The 20,392-nt window shown below is 39.6% G+C and overlaps 2 protein-coding genes across 2 annotated transcripts in view; one reads left to right on the top strand and one right to left on the bottom strand.

The window, feature by feature from the left end:
* LOC134227210 (myotubularin-related protein 10-B) overlaps positions 1-11,574 on the bottom strand; it is a 44,752-nt gene extending 33,178 nt beyond the window's left edge. The window contains exons 1-2 of the mRNA XM_062708557.1: positions 11,445-11,574; positions 11,286-11,356 (exon numbers count right to left, since the gene is read on the bottom strand). Of these exons, the coding sequence (XP_062564541.1) occupies positions 11,286-11,339 (54 nt within the window). The 5' untranslated portion in view covers positions 11,340-11,356; positions 11,445-11,574. The remainder of the gene's footprint in view (positions 1-11,285; positions 11,357-11,444) is intronic.
* A 6,402-nt stretch (positions 11,575-17,976) lies between these two features.
* Positions 17,977-20,131, top strand: LOC134227199 (V-type proton ATPase subunit D 1). Its single transcript, XM_062708540.1, has 5 exons — positions 17,977-18,136; positions 18,213-18,330; positions 18,394-18,757; positions 19,578-19,672; positions 19,726-20,131. The coding sequence occupies exons 1-5, from the start codon at positions 18,096-18,098 to the stop codon at positions 19,846-19,848; spliced, it is 741 nt and encodes a 246-aa protein (XP_062564524.1). The 5' UTR covers positions 17,977-18,095; the 3' UTR covers positions 19,849-20,131.
* The last annotated feature ends 261 nt before the right edge of the window (positions 20,132-20,392 follow it).

Below are 20,392 nucleotides of genomic sequence, written 5' to 3'. Positions count from 1 at the left end.
AAAACGACGTATGTGATTTATCTGTTGCAGAACGTTGTAACATATATTTTTATCAAAATAACTGAAATGTTCACACGCAGTGCAGATTTCAGGGTCAGTGACGATGAACCTTTTCATAATGTATCGTTGAGGTGTATTCAATTGCAATAAAAATGTTTAGTTTCTAAATAGGAATAAAAAAAAATCTGAAAACTTCCAAGCTTATTTTCTCAGCTTGATCAAAATGTTACATACGCCGATTTGAAAAAGTTCCCGAGAATTGTGTTTACCATTTTAATAGACTGCCCACATTTTTAGCTAATTTGGATGTAATTTGAATGTGCACACTTCATTTGAAGTAAGTATAGAAATTACTATGGAAATCGCTACTTATGTGAAAGACCGTTCCGTGAGGTGGCCCATCAACTAATTGATTATAATCAACGCGTCGACTTCATAGAACACTTCCCAAACTGAAAGTCAGTTGTTGTTGCGAAGCGATTTTACTTTTGTAAGTAAAGCTATAAAGAAAACAAAAATGCTCATTATTGATATTGATGTTATTCTTTTACGTGTTGAATTGAATGTTCCACGATTCAGTATTTTATTTATAACTTTTCTTGCCAACGTCAAATCGTTTCGCAACAAAGACGATCGGTTCCCGTGCTAAATTTCATACATTTTTAGAGTTTAATGGGTAACGTTGCGTAAAGGTTTTCTACAAGAGTAACTTCATATTAAATTTCATACAAACTTCAAACTGCTCGTGCTCAGTCAAATTACAACCAAACTAGCTTAAAAAATTAGGAGGCATATTAAAATAGGAAATGTCATCGGTTGAGCGTAGGGATGCAAAAAAGTCGAAATTTGAATCACTCTAATGTCCAGTCGCGCACTCGACCTCGACCTCGACTCGATCTATCTGCATACTGGGCAGAAACACGATAAAACACGCACTGATTAGTTTTCATTTCGACCGCACAAAACCCAATATACGTTTTTTAACCCAACCCCAATATATCGCTTGAGCAGCTCTGGGTGAAGATAAAAGCGAAGCATCGAACATTGAGCTTAGGAGTTCTATATCTTCCACCTGATAGAAAGAGTGATTTACATTGCATTGAGAACCACATTGATTCGATGGGAAGTGTGATGTCGCGACTTGAACCAAATGATCTCGCTTTGATCTTCGGAGATTACAACCAACCCCACCTGGCTTGGCAAACACTAGCAAACAAGAAGCCATCTCTGGACATTCTACATTCAAGCATATCTCCAACCTGTGCTGCTCTTCTTGATGGGTTCAATCGTTTAATAGAAATTCTCGACTCCTCGATTTTCTTTTGGTTAACGAACCAGCCGTTTCGGAATGTTTGATAAACGAAGCCATCGAGCCACTAATAAGTCTCGATGCCGACCATCCGGCATTGGAAACCTACGTCAATTTGCCAACACCGATCTGCTTCGAGAGTGATGATGATCTGGACTGTCTTGACTTTCGCAAAGCCAATATAAGTGGACTGAGACAAACGCTAAGTCAATTTGATTGGCGGTATTTCGGTACCTTATTGAATGTAGAAGAAGCTGTGAAGTACTTTACACTTGTCATCAATCGCGCAATAGCTGAAAATGTTCCTGTAAAACAGCCACCGTTCAAACCAGCATGGGGAAATGCTTAACTTCGTCGCCTAAAACGCTGGAGATCAGCGGCATTGAAGAAATATTCTCAAAACCGGAACCCATCTACCAAACGACTGTTTTCACAGGCCAGCAATGATTATCGCTTATACAATCGCCTACTTTATCGCCGCCATGTACGTCGAACTCAGCAAAACCTTCGCTCAAATCCTAAGCAATTTTGGTCGTTTGTGAACACCAAGAGAAACGAGAAAGGGCTACCGGTTGAAATTTTTCTAGGAGATCGTCAAGCTAGTACGTGTTTGGACAAATGCAATCTCTTAGCTGACAAATTCAGGAGCGTTTTCTCGGACGCATCTGTCTCTGACAATCAGGTCAAAACAGCCTTGCAGAATGTTCCCAATGATGTATTCAACTTCGACGCTTTCACAATAACTCCGGAACAAGTTAGACTTGCCATTGAGAAGCTTAAATTTTCATACGCTTCAGGACCAGATGGAATCCCTTCAAGTATATTGAAAAAGTGTGCTTCTGAGATCATTACCCCACTAACAAACATTTTCAACCTATCCCTGAGGCAAGGCATTTTCCCCGAAGAATGGAAATTTTCATACATGTTCCCGATTCATAAAAAAGGCGACAAACGAAATGCAGAAAACTACCGTGGGATCACTTCTCTTTGCGCGTGTTCAAAAGTATTTGAGATGCTTATCAACAATGCGCTATTTGCAGCATGTAAAAATTACATATCTCTAGACCAACATGGCTTTCATCCGAAGAGATCTATCTGTACAAACCTTGTACCGTTCATTTCGTCATGTTTACGGAGCATGGAACATGGAGCTCAAGTCGACGTTGTATATACCGATCTAAAAGCCGCTTTTGACCGTGTGGACCACCGAATCCTAATTGCGAAACTCAACAAACTGGGCGTATCAGATGTGTTGACCAGATGGTTCGAATCTTACCTTGTGAACCGAGAGCTTTGCGTGCGAATTGGTTCAGCTGAATCGAACCACTTTACTAACAATTCCGTCGTCCCACAAGGAAGCAACTTGGGACCTTTGCTGTTTACTTTGTTCTTGAACGACGTTGCACTGATTCTCCCGCCACAGTTCCGTACGTTCTATGCCGATGATGTAAAAATGTACGCCGTAATACGCTCTGTTACTGACTGTATGCATCTCCAGAATCTAGTTAGTACCTTTGAGAACTGGTGCTCCACTAATTCTCTTACGATAAGTGTGCATAAATGTAGCGTCATCACATACCATCGCAACAAGAATCCAATTTTATTTGGTTATACTATGAATAATCAACTTCTCCTTCGTGCTCACAGTGTCCAGGATCTGGGGATTACCCTCGATGCTGGTCTTACATTCAAGCAGCACTATTCGGACATCATCGCTAGAGCAAATAGGCAGTTGGGATTTATGTTTAAAATTGCCGAAGAATTCCGTGATCCATTGTGTCTGAAAGCATTATATTGCGCGCTCGTTCGATCCATACTAGAATTTGGCATGATTGTATGGTGCCCATTTCATTCTGTTTGGATCACAAGACTGGAATCCGTCCAATGAAAATTCGTACGCTACGCCCTACGGTTTCTCCCATGGAATAACCCGGAAATTCTTCCTCCATATGCCGACCGGTGTCGACTGCTAGGCCTTGATACCCTCGAAAGCAGGCGCGTCATGGCACAGGCGACTTTCCCCGCCAAAGTTTTGATTGGAGATATCGATAGTCCTGCAATACTGGGTCAACTGGGAATCTATGCTCCAGCACGAACTCTGCGCTCTAGAAGCTTCCTTCACCTGGACTTTCGTTCCGTCAACTATGGGATACATGATCCGATCCGATCTATGTCCGCGCGTTTCAACGAATTTTACTCACTCTACGACTTCAACGGCATCACATCATCTACATTCAGGAATCGAATTCAACATGAATTACTGGATCGAGATCAACGACCTTGAATCTCACTGGCCTCCTCTTTGATGCTGTATTATGAGTAGTTTTGTATCCAGTTCTAGATTTTACCTTATTCTATAAGTCAATTTGTAACCTTTATATGTCCTGTTATGTTTTTTAAAAAGATGTGGGGTTTTTACGCATTTTCGAACTCGGCAAAATGTGGCTGGATCAAGTATGCTTTTCCCCATCATATATCATATATTACTTAGTTAAAACTATACAAGTCAGATGAAAAAAATTAATAAATACAAATACAAATACAAATCTGTTTATTGTTTATTATTATTATATATCAACCGCCCGCATCCCGAATCCTAAGTACCGTCCAACCTTAAAATTTGTAAATCTACTTTCTTACCTTGGCTTCTATTCCCCTCTTACTAATTTGATAATGTACCGCTCATAAAAAAAATCTACTCCTCCGCTCATTTTTAGTCGCAACGAAAAATACGCGCAAGATAGTCGGCCGAGAAAAACATATGTACCACCAGAAAAAAAGCAACTTTTATATTTTTAAAATTCTCGTCGCTATATGGTGTATTCTTCCGGTGGATGCTTTGATAGCACATGCTATTTGTACTGCGGATGAATTTTACACATCTATGACAGCATTAGAAAATAATCACGAAAGTTATTTTGTTGCAAGGCACAGTAGTAAGATGATACTAATTATACATATCTCAAAGAATCGTGGCTCCGTAAAGTGATATACACGCCTGAGCCTATCGAATAAAGGATGAAGCCTTTCCCGCTTTCTTAAATGTTTTTAATTTCAAAAGTTCCTATTATTACCACTCAACACAAATTTATGATAATTACGAGTCGTTATCAAACAGTATCGGCCGTTCTACGCATAATTGTCCCACGTTATCTTTGATGAAAAATCCAAACTCGCAAATACGCAGAGGGTTACGGCAAGGTGATGGTCTTTCGTGTCTGCTATTCAATATCGCTTTGGAAGGGGTATTACGAAGAGTAGGGATTAACACGAGGGGTACATTTTTCAATAAGCCCGTCCAGCTATTTGGCTTCGCCGATAACATAGATATTATGGCACGTAACTTTGAGAAGATGGAGGAAGCCTACATCAGACTGAAGAGGGAAGCTAAACGGATCGGACTAGTCATCAACACGTCGAAGACGAAGTACATGAAGACAATGTGAGCCACCCAGCGCGAGTTTGCATCGATGGTGACGAAATCGAAGTGGTTGAAGAATTTGTGTACTTGGGCTCACTGGTGACTGCCGAAAATGATACCAGTAGAGAAATTCGGAAACGCATAGTGGCTGGAAATCGTACGTACTTTGGACTCCGCAAGCCGCTTCGATCGAATAGAGTTTGCCGCCGTACCAAACTGACAATCTACAAAAAGCTCATTAGACCAGTAGTCCTCTACGGACACGAGACCTGGACGATGCTCGTGGAGTTTTCGAAAGGAAAGTGCTGCGTACCATCTATGGTGGGGTGCAGATGGCGGACGGTACATGGAGGAGACGAATGAACCACGAGTTGCATGAGCTGCTGAGAGAACCATCCATCGTTCTACCGCGAAAATCGGACGACTGCGGTGGCCCGGGCACGTAGCCAGAATGTCGGACAGTAACTCGGTGAAAATGGTTCTCGACAACGATCCGACGGGCACAAGAAGGCAAGAAGGCAAGGTGGATCGATCAGGTGGAAGATGACTTCTCGAACCAATATTTCAGATGTCCAAGTCAAAGAGTGATTGGTTCAATAACCTCCGGTTGCTGCAGGCATCCTTTCTTCATCGGTCAGGAAGTCTACCCATGCCCGCCTGTCCTGTCTTCAGCAGCGCCCGACTCCTCATCCTTCCTCATCCTTTGCTTCTCCACGCTCCTCAATCTTCCGTCGGGTTACATCTGTGATCCACTCTTTTCGCTGAGTGAGCAGCTCACCTAAGTTTTTCTCGTCGATTTCGATAAAAGCATTCTTCACTGCACACTTATCTTCTACGCTGCCACCTTCGAGAACATCTACTACCCAAGTTCTAAGGTCTTCAACGAACGATTTATTCACAGCAGGATCTTCTGGTTGGTCTATGTTGATTCGTCACCCGAGCCTCCGTTTTCAGCTGATGCATTTCCAGAGGAGTCAAATACTAGTCCAGCCAACTAAAAACAGGTCTGGGAAGTAAGCCAAATGTTGCTGGCTGCAGACGTTAGAAGCGCTCGCGGGTTCACTCCCCGGTCGACGATGCGATGGGGGGAAACCCGCAACAACCGGCGATATTCATTTCCTCTTCAATATTTTACAACGCCTGAATGAAGCAAGGACAAATCCGTGGTTGATAGATAAAGACGCGACATGTCAGTCACTCATCGATCCAGTTGATCAGCTGAAACGTTGGCTCGACCACTTACAACAACTTCTTCTAGTTTTGACAACCTCTCCTAATTCAGATATAAGGGAAGGTTGACAATTCTCCGACGGCAGCAGGCAGGATTCCGCCTCGGACGATCATGTGAGAACCATTCTGTCACGCTTTGCAGTACCCTGGAGCAGGTCATTGAGTTTCAAGAGTCCCTCCATTTGGTACTAATTGACCACGGAATCGGTGCATCGTTCATCGTAGTCGGCGAAATCATGGACCTCTCTAGCAGTCGCAGCAGCAGAACATGGAGATCCAATCTGTCCAGGCAATGCACCAAACCTCGAATATTCAACTCTAAGGTGAAATCTGTGATGTTTTACGCCAGTAAAACTTGGTGCATATTGGCAGAGACCACATAGATTTCAAGTATTCATCACCCGAAGTCTATGATTTACAGCTCGGGCCTGGTGGTTGCACAACTGGATCCCGAATCCTGAGCCCTATCGACGATGCCATCGAGATCCAATATCAACGGCAACTCCACAGTGTGAATGGGCGTAGGCCGGACACAGACAACGTAAGAGCAGAGACGAAATCTGCAAGCCAGCGCTGGAATCCGGCAGGACATCGCCTGGCGGCTAAACCCTAAATAAACAAAGTCGATAGGAGATAGGAGATCCTTAACGTTGGCCCCATGTACCCGAAAAGGTGCTCAGAACACAAGAGTGGGTGTGTGAGAATTGGATTTAACCTAATGAATGCCACATGTACATGGGTGCTGAGAAAGTGTAAGGATTGGGAAGTGCTCAGTGCCAAAATTACCTCCTTACAACAGCCGCAGCTGATCCACGCATATTTCTTGGATGAGTAAGTTCAGCGTCCATTGCATCCTCTCTACGGGTTTATCCGAGGCCGTTAACAAGTAGCATGGCATTTCAATACTTTTAGGAACGTGAGCATGATATGACGAGCTGATATCACGTGCTCCACCGATTCTACTTCAAACTTCACATATCTATTCCGTATAGTCCGGGAAGTCTGTAATTCCGAACCTGCATAAAACATCCATGTTCAGATAACACATCTCTGATTTCAAAAGTACACCTGACCATTGCCCCAGTACAACCGATTTGAGGTTCATACTTGACTTGAGTTGACTTGACAAAAGCTTATAACTCTAGCCGTACTTTAAAAATGTTGGTGTTATGGATTCAACAGTGAGTCCATCAGCAAAAGCTATCCCAAAAAAAAACCAAAATTTCTTCAGAAATAAGTTCCAGTACTTTTTAGTAGTTTTATTACTGCTTAGTTCATTACTGGATAACTATGTAACAAATATTCATATTTTTCGCTATCATTTTCCATTAAAATTCCAAATTTTTCATGCAATTATTCACATTTTGGACTTTTTTTTGTTTCCTTGATATTTTTTTTTATTCCAGCTGTTTTCCAACAGCTGTCGGACATAAAATAAATTTAATATTTGTATCAGCCTAAAGCATAAAAAAAGCTTCTTCCCAGAACGGCTCAGCTTTTCAAATGAACCGAATTGGGATTTGTTCTTCCAACCTCAACTGGTTGTATAAGCCCCTTGGTGAAGAACTTTCTTCTTGTTCGAAAAATTGCCGAACAACGGCATAACAAATGCTGCGAATCTTCTTTTTCTATGTCACAGTAGCGATCATCTTGAAGTTTCCCTATAAGCTCCAAATGATATCGACTTGGACAATGACCTGTTATGAGACCCGTATAAGTGCTTAGGTCTCTTTTAGATATTTCTAAAATGTTGGCATTAGTAGTGTTCCTAAAATTGGTTTCTATTTTCATAGAATCCCATACCTTCATCTCCATACGAAAAGAAGAAGTTGGCAAGCTGCAAAAAGGTCCCGGCCCTGTTAACTTGAGGATCCGAGTCTCGCCAGCATATCGGCTTTTTCGTTACCATTTATTCCACAGTGTCCTGGAACCCAATATAGATTGACTTGGTTGCGACATGACAAATTTTGGAGGGACTTAATGCATTCCCAAACTTGTTTTGAAGTGCATGTTGCCGACTTAAGAGCATTCAAAGCTGCTTGGCTGTCGGACATTATGCATATATTTGAGTGTCTGTGGTTTTATTTATTTATAGCCGAGACTTTATGATATTTACAATCGATATCATCTTATTATCAACAGTTAGCAAGAGAAAAGGGCATAGACCAAGATACTCGTGGCGACTCGAGGTTTGATTGCGTAATTTCAGGACGGGCGAGTTTGGGATTTAGGTTTGAGGTATTACAGCTGCTCATCCGGGTATTTGAGCATCGTGCTCGAGTTGTGAATCGTCAGGGAGCATCTTCCGGATGGTCATAGCACAGACAAACAGACATAACACTTGTGAAATCCTCATCGTCTACTGATTTACTGGTCAATTTAAAATATCATTAGTTGGGCAATCGATCACTCGTGGCGCCAACATGATTTGCTCGAGTTTGACGTTTGCTCACTACCACCATCTGGTTCATGGTTTGCCCAACCTAGTGAAGACAACTAATGCCGTTAGGGTGTTTACGACGATGAATTTCATGAGTGAATGTTCAATGTGTTATGTCTGTTTGTCTGTGGTCATAGAGTATCTGTAGTTTCTACGCAAATATATATAAGAACACTCTAGAATTGCGCGAACTTTCGCTTGGAATACAGATGGCCAACTTCCCATGGGAATCGATATATCTATCCCAGGGCCAGTAACTCCTGCTCCCACTTCGTTGTTCAGTTTTGAACCGTCAGTATAAAACGTAATGAATCGCCTGCTTTGAGCGTGCTTACAGCGGCACACTAGGAGTTAACTTTTGGAAATCAGTATGGCGAAAGGCATCTAATGTTTAATATCTTGAAAATAAGCCCTTTAACCAAAAAATATTTGGTAGGCGTAGTAGCGGACACCTTCCTACATAACTGGTATCAAATAGTTTTTCGTGAAAAGTGCCTACTGTTGAGAAAACCCGCGTTAGATGTCTTTCGCAATACAAACTTCGGGTGGTTAACTCATGCTGGCTATTTTCACATATACGTTAGCGCCTGGTGCTGGCAGCGACGGGTAGAAAACCAGCCACTGTATGTAATTCATTGATCCTGAGCAAAGTTTCGGTCCTCCATTTAACCATGTATTGCGCCCAGGATCAATTACTTTGAACAATCGATTGAAATTGTACTTCTTCTCCATCCTGTCTTCATTGTTTTGTACTAGGGATTTTATACTGAAGTTTTTTAGAATGCTAAGATAACCCTTAAGGTCACCTCCTAAGAGGTTTTCGGATCTTCTGACCTTCAAAGCACTGTTTCCAGCTTCTAATTTTACAACGGGCAAGACCATGCTGTGGGCGGCTGGGTTCGATTCCCGGTGCCGGTCAATTTTCATATTAAAAATTGTCTCGACTTCCCTGGACATACAAGTATCATCGTGTTAGCCTCATGATATACAAATGCAGAAATGGTAACTTGGCTTAGAAACGTAGCAGTTAATCACTGTGGAAGTGCTTAATGAACACTGCGAGGCGGCAATTTCCTAGTGGGGGATGTAATGCCAATGAAGAAAAAGAAGAAGAATTGTATAATTTGATGCAGAGCTAGCATGTACAGTGAAGCATTGCACATGTAATTGATATGGTCGCTAATCGTTGAAGTTTTTCGAGCTTCACCTGAGCATTTTTCTCTTTCGTCCTCGGCCACCAGACCAACGAGCAATAGGTAATTCGTGGTTTTACTATCGCTGAATATATCCAATGGATCATTTTCGGCTTAAGCCCCCATTACCTACCAAAAGTTCGTTTATTAATCCATGGAGCATTCGTCGCTTTAGTTTTAGATGTTCTAAATGCTGTTAAGTTTGCTATCAAGAACTAAGCTAAAGTATTTGTCTGCATTAGAAAGTTCCAAACTTATAACTTCAATATCATGTTGTTTTGTGAGAATTTTCTCCTCCTATTGTGGATTTGGAAAAAAATACACACAATCCTTCTCTATCGCACCACGAGGAGACATAATTAGGAGCAATTTGCATTCTGTTGGCGATAATGTCATTGTATTTGCCTCGTACTATTATGACAATATCGTCACCGAAACCAATTACTTTGAAGCCCTGGGATATAAGGTATTTGAAAAGATTATCTACTATCAAAGACCACAGTGAAGGTGATAATACCCATGCTTGTGGGCACCCTTTGATTGCTTTAACACTAATGTCGAGGTTAGCTGATATTTCTCTTTTTGTTCTTTAATCCGATCTACTTTTCATTTTTAGAAACCACGATTCGACATTGCCTTTTTTATGGAACTATGAGAAGCTCTTGTAACTTGGTTAGTAATTTTTGTAATGCTGGTAGTATAAAAAAAGAATTTGCACACATACGCCCACATACATGAGGATAAGTGATCTATTAGTGTGCTCACATTTGCTATCTAACTTCCACTGAAGAAACTTTTACGTGTTTGCTGTTTTGAGAAGATTTTTTTGTGTATGCTTCTATAAGAATCATTTGTTATAATTATACTGTCAATATAAAAGAGAATTTGTTTCAAAAAACAAACATTTTATCACAGAGAAAATTGTATTTTATAATTTATAATATGTATCAATAGATTAATATGTAACACGCCCGTGACGCAGGATGATACTCCGATAGGATGATATGATACTTTTATGCCCAGAAAACATCGAGAAAACATCCAATCAAAAAAATTATAAACAAGAGCGGGAATCGAACCCGATCTCGCTTTGTAGTCGCGCATCTAATCGCACGGTTAAAGAAGGCTCTTGTTTTTAAATTCAATATTCATATTTATTGTATAACGCAACGAGAAAATCGATTGAGGATTGGTTTATAAAAACTGAGTCAATTTTTTTATCATTTCTGTGTACATACACACGGACAGACATACATTTGCTCAGTTTGTTGACTGATATATAACACTATACTAGTGAAATGATAGCTTTCCGATACAGCATTGAATTGTTTTACGAGAAAAGCAGAAACCTGACAATAGAACAAGAACTATCAAATCCGTCATTTCTCATGCAACACTCTACCGGTAATATTGATCATATTGCTGCGTATAGTAATCACATTTTATAACTAATAACAGTTATACCGCAATGCAATGAATGGCCTAGATGTTTAGTTCTGGTTGATCTCCTCTGATTTCTGACCTACATCCGGATCACACCTGCCGTCGATGAATCAAATACCAAACCTTACACGAAGCACTAATTAACTTGCCCTAGCAACATTGACTAAGTTAATTTTATTCAACTAAATCTTATTGCATTCTTTGACCAGATAAATAATTCAAAAAACATAGAAAAATATTTTTGTTTACCTCCTTCACGTAACTCGTGAAATTTTCCTTCGGTTTGTGACGAAGCTCGTTCATCCTGACGCAGAACACATCTGAAATGAGGTCAAACCAGATATTAGATACCAGTTTAAAATATCCCAACGTATGCCCGTACGACAATGGAACGAAAGTACAACTTACCAAGTATATTTCGATTAAAATAAATAGAATTTTCACGAAATGCACTTTTTACAACACGTCCAACATTCTTTTTCTCTGGTAAACTTTTGAGAGAATATGGCGAAAGGTGAGCGATTTCGAATTTTCTAAAAGCAAAACATGTCAAAAAGTATACACTGATGGAAAAATAACTATTTTGTTTTGCTCGATGAGATTTCCAGCCACTGCTTATGAATGTGCTTAGATTCATTTTCTGAGTTCGGTAAACAAAATTACCGAAAAAATCCTGTAAATATTATTTTTACAGACTTTTCGGTAATTTAGCATTATTTTACCGAAGATCAGTAAATATTATCGAAGTTGCGGTTCTGACAGTGTCAATATCGAAATTGCTGTCAGAAAATCACCGAAACATCAGCAATTGGGCAAATACCCCGAATTCTGTAATGACGGATACCGGACGGAGTGAACAAGGCATTAATTACCGAGAATTCTGTAAACTAGCACGCCGTCCGGCACGTCCAACCGTCCAAGCTGCGAAAAACAGTTTCAACTTTTGTTCTGTGCTGTATGCTGAAACAATTCCACATTGCACGCATTGATTCAATTCAGGTAATTAAAAATCTTCCCTGTATATGGTGCGAGTATGAATTGTTTATTATTTTGCAGGCATAAGGACTCGTCATCAGTATAACAGCACGATTGACACATGTAATAGAACATTGCTGGAAAATATCTCTTACGGAAGTTTTTCTTGACATTGTGGTCTCGATGCATCTTCCCGGACGGCATCGAGAATACCAACCGAAACTTCTTCGACTTCGAAAGTTCTTCCCGATTTGTATATTCCTGGCTTTTGCATGTTTTCTGCGCTGGAATACGTTTTGTGAAAATAAATGAATTTATCTCTTATGTTTTTGTTTTCATTACCAAAAAAAAAATATCTAACCAAAACAGAAATGAACAAAATATTCATCATAACCGACCATTTCGGTAACGATGAAAAATTTACCGAACTGCTCGGTAATTTTGACATATCATGGGATGAACCAGGTTACCGATCGTTCTGTAGTTTCGTTGTTTACCGAACAAGTTACCGAACGTTCAGCTGTTGAGAATTCGGTAAACGAATTACCGAAGTCGGTAATTTATTCTAAGTGTGTAATGCTGATCATGTTACTCTGCTAAAAATAACTATATATATTTAGTATATGTGTCGCCATTATCCAGCTTTTTACGCTAGCCATAATTCAACTATGGTAATAGGAGATCGTCAGTTGCGTTCTAGCAAAAATTCCGCTTGAGGCCCTTCCTAAATATTTTAACAACAGCTACTACACCTGACGGTATAATTGCAATACTTCCATTATCAGGCGACAGGTGGTGTTGCTGTGTGTTTGTATCAATGTAATATTGCATATACACTAGTGACATCTGCTGTTCGATATCGTAAGCTTTCAATGTTCCTTCCACACACACGAGGTGGAGAACAGTCTTGAAGAAATAGGAGATCGTCAGTTGCGTTCTAGCAAAAATTCCGCTTGAGGCCCTTCCTAAATATTTTAACAACAGCCACTACACCTGACGGTATAATTGCAATATTTCCATTATCAGGCGACAGGTGGTGTTGCTGTGTGTTTGTATCAATGTAATATTGCATATACACTAGTGACATCTGCTGTTCGATATCGTAAGCTTTCAATGTTCCTTCCACACACACGAGGTGGAGAACAGTCTTGAAGAAATTGAAAGTATACAGCTAGAATTTAGTATGGAGGTACAATGAAATCTCTTTTATTGTTTAGAACTGTAAAACAAGTCGTGGGAACAAAAAATCTAAAAATTATTTGTTGCTTTTTGACCTAGCTTTCATATTGATGCGATGCGTAGTTGATGAGAACGGATGATTTGTCCATACAAGGAAATTCATTTTACTTTAAATGTTGTGGCGCCATCTCGTTCAAACAGCACCTTTGTCTTTGCCTTATTGAAAGTATACAGCTAGAATTTAGTATGGAGGTACAATGAAATCTCTTTTATTGTTTAGAACTGTAAAACAAGTCGTGGGAACAAAAAATCTAAAAATTATTTGTTGCTTTTTGACCTAGGTTTCATATTGATGCGATGCGTAGTTAATGAGAACGGATGATTTGTCCATACAAGGAAATTCATTTTACTTTAAATGTTGTGGCGCCATCTCGTTCAAACAGCACCTTTGTCTTTGCCTTATTCAAATTTGACACATGGTGTATACAGATTTTATAGGGCAGTCATAGTAGCCTTAGTGGCGTGCTTAAAAAGTAATATGTCAAAAAAATTACATTGTTTTGGAATCCAAACAGATTTAGTATAATCGTTTTCATTTTCTTTCAGATGTGTTGACGAATATTTAATATTGTCTGTTTCCTTGGTAACAAAACGCGCCGACCATTTTTTAGGCACTATCAAAATCGTCGCCAATATCTTTGTTCTAAAATAATGTTAGTTTTATTAGAAAATAATGTCAATCTGCATTAAAAACAGGACTCAATTTTGGGAAATAATGTGATTATTGAGTATATAAAATTTTGTTCACAGTTGATTTGACAGATCTTATGGCCATTTCTGCTGGCGACGATTTTGGCGTCAATTTGTTTTGCGACGATTTCAAATCGTCGCGGCCGATAAGGTGGGAAATTGATAATACGTTTTTATTTTTAGGTGGTTATTAATTCGAAGCTTTTTCTGCAGTTGAGCACTGAATATAATTCATTAGAAAAACATAACCTTTAGATTTGATATTTGAATATGAATTGATGAAGCCCTTGGGCGATTCATTGGAAGAAAATTTTGTTTTCTTCTCACTGTGAGATCTGATGCTGAAGCAAACGAATTTCTAGATTGCTTTGAGAATAGGTCGTATGTGCAAAAGAGAGGCTCTCTTCGTTCACGCTCTCTTTCGCTTGTACATAAGCTAGTTTTGCATATTTTGCCACATTTTCACTTCAGAATGCTAGACAAAGCTATAATCTTTAGATATCTGCCAAGAAATCTGAAGTAAACTTGATTATAGATCTGTAATAATCGAAAGAGAATGGAGGCAAAGGGAGACTCTCTTTTGCACATACGACCTATTCTCAAAGCACTCTAGATTTATCTTCAATGGGCAACACCGCTGCGGAAAACGAGCAATATCGAGAGCTGAAGCATGGGCCTTGCGTTTACAGCCGTATAATTTCGAGGTTAAGAGAATTCCTGGTAACATGAATATTGCGGATGCAGTTTCAAGATTGGTAACCATTAACTGCCTTTTTGCACCTCGTTTTATATATTTGAATGGTTTACCTATTTCAGATCCAACCCGCCTCTACTGAACCGTTCGATGATACGTATGAAAAACATTTGCTATATTATCTCGACGTTGATACAATGGAAATTTCGTGGGACGAAATCACAGTTGAATCCGAGGTAGATTCAGAATTGCAAATGGTTCGGGATGCAATAGCTTCCGGACATTGGGGACCAGGACTGCGCAGATATGAGTCAGAAGCGAAAAACCTGAGAATGTTAGGACCCATAGTGTATAAGGATAGTAGAATTCTCGGTTAACTTTTCAAAAGGACCTAACTGACATTTTTTTCATGAATTAATTTGAATAGCGCAATCAACAGAACAATATGAAAGCTTTTGATTGCAGTACTCAAATTAATTCATGAAAAAAATGTTACTTAGGTCCTTTTGAAAAGTTAAGCGAGAATTGTACTTCCTGAAAAATTGCGAGCTACTGCATTGCAATCTGCACATCAAGGACATATGGGCGCAAGCTCTGTAAAACGTATCCTACGCGAATACTTTTGGTTGCCAGGATTGGGAAAAGCAGCAGAAGCATATGTTACAAAGTGTGAAACATGTCTTTTACTATCGCGTAGAAATCCACCAATTCCACTTTCGAGTCGGGTTTTACCAAAAGGACCGTGGGAAATTATTCAAATTGATTTCTTCACAGATAAGGATTTCGGTAATGGAGAATTCCCGATATTTGTACGTGGTTGAAATGCGCAAAATTGATGCAGATGCCACGAATATTGCTTTAAATCGGATTTTCGAGGTATGGGGGTATCCATTAGCTATTCAAAGTGATAATGGACCCCCATTTTAAAGCGAAAAATTCATTAAAACGTGGGAGGACAAAGGCGTGAAAGTGTGGAAGTCAATCCCTTTAAGCGCTCAATCAAATGGCGCCGTAGAACGACAAAATAGAGGAGTGAAAGAGACTCTCGCTGCATCAAAAATCGACAAAACCAATGAATTATTGGCAGTGGCTGATTTTCTACCCGCCGCTACCACATTCAGGCGCTATCGTATATGCGCAAATAGCCGGCAAGAGTTAATCGCCAGAAGTTTGTATGGCGAAAGACATCTAACGCAGGTTTTCTCAACAGTAGGAACTTTTCATGAAAAACTATTTGGTACCGGTTATGTAGGAAGGTGTCCGCTACTACGCCTACCACATATTTTTTCGATAAAGATGCTTAATTTCGAAATATTTAACATTAGATGCCTTTCGCCATACTGATTTCCAAAAGTTAACTCTTAGTGTGCCGCTGTAAGCACGCTCAAAGCAGGCGATTCATTGGAAAGCGTCGTTGAACAGATATGTGCATATGCACAATAAGGTTCGACCTTTGACTCGGCTGGGTGTGACCCCATTTGAATTACTTGTGGGATGGAAATTTCGTGGCACATTTCCACATCTCTGGGACAACAGTATAGAATTGGATCGAACTGATATTCGAGAAAAGGATGCGTTGTCTAAGTTGGAAAGCAAGCAGTATGCTGACAAGAGGCGAGGAGCAAAGCCATCAGATATTGCAGTTGGCGATATGGTCGTGATAACGAAAACAAAACGTTGCAAGAGCGATCCTATCTTCGGAGCGGAGAAATATACGGTGATTGCACGTGATGGAGCTAAAATCGTAGTGCGTAGTGATCGTGGGGTCCAGTTTTCGCGCAATGTACAAGATGCAAAGAGGATATCTGATGCTTATGAGCCGATTACACCAGAATCACTTGTAGGGGAAGATCAAATGATGGATGTATGCGATGACGAAACACAAAGAAAATCAAAACGTGAATTGAAGAAACCGGCAAAATTCAAGGACATGCTGCTGTACACTATATATGAATAATTACACGGGAACTTACAACTTGATTGTTAAATCTGTCTTAACATTATTGAATTACAGTAGCCGTTCGATAACTGCAAAATGTTTACTTTTCAGTTAACGAATGCCGTTCGATAACTGCAACGCATTCTAGACGTCAAACGGTTGTCAATCGACGTCAGATGCAATAAAAGTGCATCAAAATGTGCAGCGCAATGCAGCTGTCATTGAATTTGACATCAGTTTGAAGTTTAGCGGTCCGATAACTGCAAAACTGTTGCAACTATCGAATTGCAGTTAAAAAGCATTGCAGTTAAATGACTTGCAGTTATCGAACGTCTACTGTATAACAAACATTTATAAGAATAAATAATCGCATTTTTTTAAGAAATAAATAAATAGGAGTAGACATGTAGGGTGATGTGAGGAATAAGAGAAGACCCATTCATTAGCTTAAAAAATCTCTATAACAACGATATCACGATAATAATAATAAAAGAAAATTATGCACCTCTATAAATAAAAGCAATTATAAATAAGCAGGCGTGTAGAAAAGGTTTGTTTGAAAGCTCTAGATTGAAATCAGTTATTGGTCTAATCTTGGTTCGGAAAGACATCAATGAATTATTGGCAGTGGCTGATTTTCTACTCGCCGCTGTCACATCCAGGCGCTATAGTATATGCGCAAAATAGCCAGCAAGAGTTAACCGCCAGAAATTTGTATGGCGAAAGACATCTAACGCGAGTTTTCTCAAAAGCAGGAACTTTTCATGAAAAACTATTTGATACCGGTTATACAGGATGGTGTCCGCTACTACGCCTACCAAATATTTTTTCGATGAAGGTGCTTGATTTTGAGAAATCGAACCTTAGATGCCTTTCGCCATACTGATTTCAGAAAGTTAACTCCTAGTGTGCCGCTGTAATTACGCTCAAAGCAGGCGATTCTTTGTCAATGAATCGCCTGCTTTGAGCGTGCTTACAGCGGCACATTAGGAGTTAACTTTCTGAAATCAGTATGACGAAAGGCATCTAAGGTTCGATTTCTCAAAATTAAGCACCTTCATCAAAAAAATAATTGGTAGGCGTAGTAGCAGACACCTTCCTACGTAACCGGTACCAAATAGTTTTTCATGAAACGTTTCTAATTTTGAGAAAATCCGCGTTAGATGTCTTTCGCCATACAAATTTCTGGTGGTTAACTCTTGCTGGCTATTTTGCGCATATACTATAGCGCCTGGATGTGACAGCGGCGGGTAGAAAATCAGCCACTGCCAATAATTCATTCTCTACACTTTCATCGGGTGGGTGCTTGCATAGTGATCGTGTGTGAAAAATACTTTCTAGCAACACAAGCGCCACTTTCATTATCTGCGTCAAGATTCACAAACATCATTCGGACGGTTCGGACAAAATCACATGACATGTGTCAAACATGGGAAACAAAAAATATTCATTTTGATCTTGTGACCCGTTTTGCGCTGGTTGGTTGATTGGTGTTTTACGGACGGAAGAAAAACTTGCAAAAATGTCGACCAAGGATAGAATTCCGATTTTCCCATCCCGAGGGTAGGTTTCCGATGATCAAATACATAGTATGCAGATGATTTTAACAAAAATGATTATGCTGTTCCATTTCTTACAGTGCTCAGATGCAAATGAAGGCCCGTTTGGCAGGAGCCCACAAAGGTCACGGGTTACTGAAGAAGAAGGCCGATGCCCTCCAGATGAGGTTCCGTATGATCCTTAGCAAAATTATTGAGGTATGCATTTTACGGGAAAGACAACTGGAATGAACATTCGTGATTATCGATGCCCCTTTCTAGACCAAAACGCTGATGGGCGAAGTGATGAAGGAGGCTGCCTTCTCGTTGGCCGAAGCCAAGTTCCTGTCCGGAGACTTCAATCAGGTGGTGCTGCAGAACGTAACCAAGGCTCAGATCAAGATCCGCACCAAGAAGGATAACGTGGCGGGTGTCACACTGCCCGTGTTCGAATCTTATCAGGATGGTAGCGATACCTACGAGCTGACAGGTCTTGCAAAGGGTGGCCAGCAAATGCAGAAGCTGAAAAAGAACTACCAGAGCGCAGTGAAGCTGCTGGTAGAGCTTGCGTCGCTCCAGACGTCCTTCGTGACTTTGGATGAAGTCATTAAAATAACGAACCGAAGAGTGAACGCCATCGAGCACGGTGAGTACCATACTTGGATTGGGTGGTGCGGGTTGGCTTAATACGCATAGGGTTATGGAAGATGTTCGAGGGTATTTGAGAGGGACAAACTATTCGAAAAAGAACTAATAACACTTTAGTATATTTATTCTTGAAAATGTGATATAATTGGGGATTCGTTTAAATACCTCTTAATCAGACTAAAAGTTCTAGGGAGTTGAATTTTTATTTTTAGAAGTAGAAATAAACTGACTCGTATTATTGAACACTTTAATTTAGTGTGAGGTGACAAGAAAATTTAAAACATTACGTATAAACTGCCATATTGAGATCTATTGATTGTGTCCCATGCGGCTATGAAATTGATAGATAAAAGATACGTGGGCACACTCCCGACATTTCTGCAGTATCTGACGTGTAAACCGTGTAGAACGTTCTTCCACGAATCCCCTTTTTGCAATTGGTATACTGAGATCTATTATTGAGATCTTGGGCTGGAAAATTATGTCCTGTGTGTAATTATGTACTGTGTGTATGTCGTCTCCATACCGCATTTGTTGTCAGTCACATCGTAATTCAGATGCTCTCCATAGTGATGCGCCACCTCTGGAAAAAATGTGGTTAATTTTAAATTCATTCCGAGATTATTTTTATAACCTTATTACAAAATAAGACCTAAAAAGTACAATAACGACGACTGTTAAAGTGAATGAAAACGAAAAAAAAATATTAATGATGACGGAGACCTAGAAGGAAACATATAATACTGAAGAAAATGATACTAAATATTCCGGAGGATTTGTAAATCATTTAACACTTAAACTAATTCACATTTTTATAGTAATTATTCCACGTATTGATCGTACATTGGCGTACATTATTTCTGAACTGGATGAACTGGAACGTGAGGAGTTCTACCGTTTGAAAAAGATTCAGGTAAATTTGATTGCCTTAAAAATATTGTAATTCAATACATGGGATTTTTTTAGGACAAAAAACGAATTGCAAAGAAGAAGGAAGAGGCTCGCAAGGCAGCTCTTTTGGAGAAAGGAATCGATGTGCGAGCGCAAGCTAACCTTCTCGACGAAGGTGACGATGATATTCTGTTCTAGATAGCTTTTGGTTCAAACAAGCGGCGTACAAGATAGACAAAAGCTAACTATTTCAAACAACGCTAAATAAAAAAACGCTAGAAAGGAAAGTTCATTCCCCTAAGAATAGTAAACGGTTTTGAGTAGGCGAAGAAACGGCGTGGTCTAGAAGATGTATATGTATCTTGTGCATTCATTTATATTTTTGTTTTCTTTTTCAATCTAGGTTTAAAAAACTAATACGTGCAAAGTACATCATATGAAATACAAAGCGATTATGGAATAAATGTTATCGATAAATGTATATTCTTGGTCTATTTACTGTTGACGACATTTCCATGCCATATAGCCTGTTCAGAATTCAGATTACGAACTTAATGTCATGATAAACAGTATCTTGAAATTTATTTCATCTTATTTTCATTTCATAAGATATGACGTAAAATACCTCGTAAATGCCCGTAATCAGAATAGGCTATTAGGCATAGCATAGTTACGGTGTACTTCGTAGATTGGACACTAGTGATACTCATGTTTTTCTTTTGAAATCCTTGTTCTGATTGCT

This window comes from Armigeres subalbatus, chromosome 3 (assembly GCF_024139115.2).
Source record: "Armigeres subalbatus isolate Guangzhou_Male chromosome 3, GZ_Asu_2, whole genome shotgun sequence".
Classification (NCBI taxonomy): domain Eukaryota; kingdom Metazoa; phylum Arthropoda; class Insecta; order Diptera; family Culicidae; genus Armigeres; species Armigeres subalbatus.
This window is presented reverse-complemented; position numbering and strand designations above follow the sequence as displayed.